This window comes from Rhinichthys klamathensis, unplaced genomic scaffold (genome assembly GCF_029890125.1).
Source record: "Rhinichthys klamathensis goyatoka isolate OS25496 unplaced genomic scaffold, OSU_Roscu_1.1 h1tg000201l_1, whole genome shotgun sequence".
Lineage (NCBI taxonomy): Eukaryota > Metazoa > Chordata > Actinopteri > Cypriniformes > Leuciscidae > Rhinichthys > Rhinichthys klamathensis.
This window is the reverse complement of record NW_026606727.1, coordinates 480,912-486,911: the sequence shown is the minus strand read 5'-3', so window position 1 is coordinate 486,911 and position 6,000 is coordinate 480,912. Positions and strand designations below refer to the sequence as shown.

General features: G+C 40.4%; 1 protein-coding gene across 2 annotated transcripts in view; it reads left to right on the top strand.

Annotated features, from left to right (window-relative positions):
* Nucleotides 1-2,540: 2,540 nt before the first annotated feature.
* adcy5 (adenylate cyclase 5) overlaps nucleotides 2,541-6,000 on the top strand; it is a 115,489-nt gene continuing 112,029 nt past the window's right edge. For both annotated transcript variants that reach the window (XM_056263173.1, XM_056263172.1), the window contains exon 1: nucleotides 2,541-3,719. In XM_056263173.1, the coding sequence (XP_056119148.1) occupies nucleotides 2,796-3,719 (924 nt within the window). In that variant the 5' untranslated portion in view covers nucleotides 2,541-2,795. The remainder of the gene's footprint in view (nucleotides 3,720-6,000) is intronic.

The window sequence follows — 6,000 nt, the reverse complement described above, 5'->3', positions numbered from 1 at the left end:
GGAAACACAAACATAACATTATCGTGACAACACACCTATTGGCTGTTAATATGATCCTGCATATTTCAAATTGAAAATTTGTCAATAGACTGGGATGATAAAAAAAAAAAAACCAGACACAACTATCATTGGGAAAAACTGGCATGTCAGTTGAATCATTGAAGAATAAGAATGACTTTATTTATTTACCTTTAAAAAAATAATATTCCTGTGCACATTATTCACATTTACATAAAACATCCAGTAAAATGTTTTAATATTTAGCATGTCTGAACTTAGTTCAGTGGTTAATGGTTTATATACATTGGGGTCATTCCGTGTCAAATCAACCAAATTTTGGAAACTTCCCAGGCTCAATTTTTTTATTTTGTTGATCTTTTTTGATTTTGTTGATCTTTTCACCATCATTATTTTATTTTTACACGGAGAGTGGTAGGTCTATTAGTTAAATCTGTTGACTTTAGCAATCTTTGTTGCATTACTGTATATCCAATGCAACTTACAAAATTGAAAGTATTTATATAACCCCTGTCCCCTGCTACCTTGTTAGTTTATGTTGAGCAAACAGCTTTCTCCCTTCCATACGGTTGTGTAGCTAGACCCGCCCACTTATCCAAATCACTATATCGCACTGACACATGGGTTGACCAATAAAACATTTGATTGGCAACTTGTGCAACCAACTATCCAATAGGATCGCACGTAAGGCGGGGCCTAAAGATCATACTTGGTTGAATGGCAATACAAAGACAAGAAGCACCAAAACGGCTGATAACGCTTAATCAATTTTGTGTGCTTCGGTCTTGAGAATCTGCAGGGAAAGGACGTGCAGCTCGTCCGTCACAGTCAATACGCAGCTCTTTTCGAGCAGGGCGGATTCGACGCTCCTGTCGCGTGACAATTCATCTCTCATCTATACGCCAGCGCTGGTGATGTTGCTGCCACTGCATCAAGAGCTTTGGAGATACCTATCTGCACAGCACGGATGAAGACTCCTTCGCTAAAGGACACTTGTGAGGTCATCTTGGGGTGACGCAACTTACCATGCAAGGAGCGTTGGAAAGCTCAGGTTTTCACAGCAATCGTGATCATGTAATCATCTAGGGGGCTGCGACCAAATATTCACAGGTGTACAGCTTGTGTGGATCAATCCATCAATGCATACGCACCATGGAGTCGTACTCTGCACGGTCGTCTCTTATCACATCACACTTTTGCGGACACTATTTGCCCCTGTCATGAAAACGTGGAGATCTAGCGTGACGGGCGTAGGGTCAGTTCTCATTGATTTGGACTAAACAACGCAGTTTTAAGAAGTGTGCGAACCATACTGTGACTTCAAGGGGGGTCGACTATTTGAAACGAAAGAAAGAAAGAAATCTGCTAAGTTATTAAATGTAAATTTAGTTGGGGGGGCACATTCTTTCGAGGTAACGTTACATCTCATGCTAACGCAAACTGTCATTTGGCGCCACTAGCACAGTAATCTAAATGTCAGTTATCTAAAATACTTTTTTAAAGCTGAACACTTAAGTTGTGACACATATGTGATATATAAATGTATATTAAAGTGATACATATTAGTTCTTGTCATGTTTTATGGACCTATGTCGTGCGAAACTGAAGGCTCGCGAGCAGCTTACTGTTGTTATGGTTACCTCATCTAGTTAGCGAACGCGGCTTCTGTTTATTTGTCGACAGGTGAAAAAAACACTCTCTGACTAACTTATCTAACTTTTATTTAGTGCTGAAACTTTTAACCCTACATCTAAGCCTACACATACTGTATACATACTTGTGTGCTTTCATTACGTTCACAATCTTTTTTTTTTTTTTTCGCTGGGGGGTTTGAGCCTCGTAATTTATACCCAGAGGTGGTTTGTGTTTTGAAATCTATGAATTGAAATGTGGCTCACAATTACTCCCTCTGCCGTTTACGTCCTCTAATGTGCTCTAGCCAACTGGGGATGTGTCCCAAATGACTACTTTGTATAGCCTATTTAATTATTTAAAGTCCTCTATGTATTTATAATAATGTAAAAAAGAAGAGTGGATTGATTAGCAAAATGCGTTTCTCTTTCCCAGAGAGTTTTTACTTAAATAATTGTTCTCACTTCACAGTGGCTCTACTTTATAAAAGCAGTATGCGAAATGCTGCAATGAAAAACTCTAAAGGGCCACTTTTACTGGCTCCTTTTTAATGAAATCCACTTGTGGAACTAACTTTGATTTTCTTTTCTTGTTTTGAATCACCAGCTGACTGCAACGTTGTGTCGGCAAAATAAATTTAATATAATAGCCTATGTTCCCTAAAATAATGACTGAAACACACCCTCTTCAGTGTAAAAACGATTTATTTGGGATCATAAACATTTGTATATTTATACAGTACGAATAATTCGATGACTTTTAGTGGTCTAATTTTGAAGAAGAAAAAAACCATTATCTGTTTGGGTTTCGGCTCTTCTTGCACAACAAAAACACTAACATTCGTGGCGTGTAAATCTATAATAACTTGATAAGTAATAAAAGTGCATCGTTGGATATTATGCAAACCGCTAAGCAGCTGTTGCCATGGTCACCTCCTCAAGCAAAGGTGATTTGATTTCTGTTCTCGAGCGCAGTCAGACTAACTTTCGTGGCGACTGAAACGTTATTTGAAAATACTGCTGAAACGTTTACGAAACAAACTTGTAAGACCTCCGACCTTTTCTTTGAACTAAACCCCTAATTGGGAGGTCAAACCCCAATGGTTCGCACACTGAAGTCTTAAATTGCATGTAGTAGTCGAGATCATGTCCAGATCTAACAGCGTGAGCCCACCCGGCGCTGGCGCTCCTGTATTGAGGGGAGGGACGGAGCACAGATCCGCTTGGGGCGAGTCTGAGTCCGTGGCGAACGGATGTCCATACTCGGCCAGATCCTCCTGCAAAAAGCTCATACGGTCCAACAGTCGGTGGAGAGAGGACGATGACTTCGAGCTACAACCAGGCCGAGCCACGACCACTGTCAGCCGGGTTAGTTTCAGATCCAAGTCTGCTTGGCAAGAACACGGAGAGGAGAGTCGCAACAATAACCGCTCGTCCCCGAGGTACCGAGATGGAGAAGTGAGACCCAAGTCCGTGGAGGTAGGTTTGGAGGACAGGAGAACCAAGTCCAAGCCAGAGGAGGAGCTCATGCCTGAAGTTAACTTTTCCATGAGCGCGTGCTGCAACGGCGTGATGCAGATTTTCAAATCCAAGAAGTTCCAGTCGGAGAAGTTGGAGAGGCTTTACCAGCGCTACTTCTTCCGACTCAACCAGAGCAGTTTGACTATGCTCATGGCCGTTCTTGTGCTGGTGTGCGCAGTGATGCTGGGGTTCCACTGCGCTGGAGGAGTGTGTCGGCTCACTTACGTGGTGGTTTTCTCCACGACGATCGTACTCATCCTCACGCTGATTGTCTTGTGCAACAGGAACGGCTTCCATCAGGATCACATGTGGATAGTTTGCTATGTGCTCATTTTGGTGGTGCTGGCTGTACATGTGATCGGCGTGCTGCTGGTGGAGCCGCGGAGCGCGTCTGAAGGCATCTGGTGGACCGTGTTTTTCATCTATGTCATTTACACACTTCTGCCGGTGCGGATGAGAGCAGCGGTCATCACTGGAATTATACTGTCTGCCATACATGTGCTGGTCTCATGGAAGTTAAACGAAAGGGACGTCTTTTTGTGGAAACAGGTGAGTGCAGTGTGCTTTCATTACTTTATTGCTTGGATTTGAAGTAACCCCTTATTTTATTGATTCATTTTATTTATTTATTCATTTACTTACGTAGGCATGCTCAGTCAGTGGTTGTCATTTGACCGTATAGGCTGATTAGATTAGTCTATTTATTTAGATATGTACAAAATTCCGTGTGATACACTTTTCTGGCAACAGTTGTGTGAACAAGAAGTTAATAATGAGAATTTATTCAGGTCGTTAATTTTTGTCCCTCTGTCAATAAAGATTCCAAAAGAAGTCAAAGCATCAAGCATTGAATCACCGCAGGGACTGACAGCCAGTCTGGACAAGGCTGTGTGAGGGGAGCGGAGTGACACATTTTCCCTCACCTATTTTAAGTGTTCTGTAATCACTCCGCTCCAGCTCCACTCCGTATTTTCCATTTCCCATTCCCTGCTCTTTTATAGAGTTAATTTATGGAGTTGCTTCAATGTGTTAAAGCAGAATGTATACACAGCTACTCACGTGCAGTGTTGTGCAATATATGCAGAAAGTGAACATTTTTTAACATTCATTTAATTTTGTGCAATGACATTTTTTTTTAACCATACGTTATTATAATAACGTTGCTTTTCAATGACAAAAATTCTCATAATGCGCTGTTGGTCATGTTTTTATTGCTGAAGAACAGTTTACTGCACTGTTCAACTGCTTTAACTATTTAGTTCTCTAGTCATTTTTTTTCTTTTGAGAATTTCAGTAGACCTTTAGAAGAATTGCCAAACATTTCAGCTAACGTTTAAGAGTTATACATGGGGGGGAAAAAGACTTAAATAATGAGTCTGAAATAATGTTTATTAGTCAACGCTAGGTCTTTTTGAAAAGCACTTCGATGTTCTTGTGGTTCTGAAAGCAACAAAAGTCGATGACTCACACTTGTTTTCTCTGCAAAGCCTCTGGATGTAGGCTAGTTGAGCACATACTTAAAAGTATGTTTCTTAAATTCTGTTCAGTTTCTCTCTTTTTTGGGTGACTTGGTCAAGATAAGTTGAGTGATGGAGATGTGTCAATAGATGAATCTAACTGCAGTCTCTTTGTACTAATGACGTGTGTGGATATTATTGTAGGTGATAACCTGCAGTAACATTGTGCAAAGAAGGAAAACGGTCTTTTTTTAAAATGCAATCAAATACAAAGATCTAACTTAGTAGCCTACTGTAGACTATCTGCTGCTTTTAACATCATACTGTATGCGTTCAATTTTTTTAACGATTTATTAATATAATTTTTCGAAGTAGGTTATGTAAACTGTGTACTTAACCATGCTCAGCGGCAATCTTTCGACTCTTTATTATTACATTTTATAGTAAATGTGCTTTAAACTCCTCTGTCTTCAGATATAATTATGTTTTCATTGAAAATACAGACTCTTTGAATGGTGTGTGTGGGAACGGACTGCTGTGTTTGTTGCTCTTTCCACAATGCTGTTGTCTTTAGCATATCAGATCTCTCTCTGTTTACACGGGACCTAGCAGGACTCTCCAATAATTGTTGTTTTATAGAAATCCTGGGATGAAGGATGTATTAGGAGTGCTCTCATAGATGACTAGGCTTCATCTGGCTGTGATGATCTGTGCTGTCCTGCTTTTTATGAGGTCAGAGGTTTTGGGGCAAGAACGACGGCTAAGGTGAGATCAGGTCACTTTTATTGTTCCTCGTTTGAGATTTAAAGGGCGTTCCGGGTTCAATACAAATTGATTAGTCCTTTATTGTACATTTCTTAGGATTTTTTTTTCGTCAAACACATACAGATCATAGCATATCTTTTTTCTAAAAGCATTGGGAATCCACTTTTGGAGCTGGCTTGTTTTGGCACAAATAAAGTCCTGATGAGTACAGCTAATTATTTGCAACTTTTGGTAGCAAATTCTTTGAAATTATAACATTTTGCAATTATTTTTAGTTACATTTTAAATTCCACAAGTTGTCTTCCAAACCATCTTTTCATTACAGCAGGACCAGGCTACCAGAAAAACGGCAAGGATAAGAGGAAATCAAAGGTGCTTTTCAGGATTGTCTCACAGATCATTGACCGTTCACAATCTCCAGCTCCATTTCCCCCGTGTGCTTCATTAAAGCTGGAGGTGGGACTCAGTTAGAGGGAGATATATCCAGCTGCAGACCCGCAGCACCACCAGTTTCAGAACCCCAGTGCCAGAACCCCAGCGCCAGAACCGGAAGTGAGGGAGGGGCGGAATTATTTACAATGACACATTTTTGCAAGTAGGCCTATTTA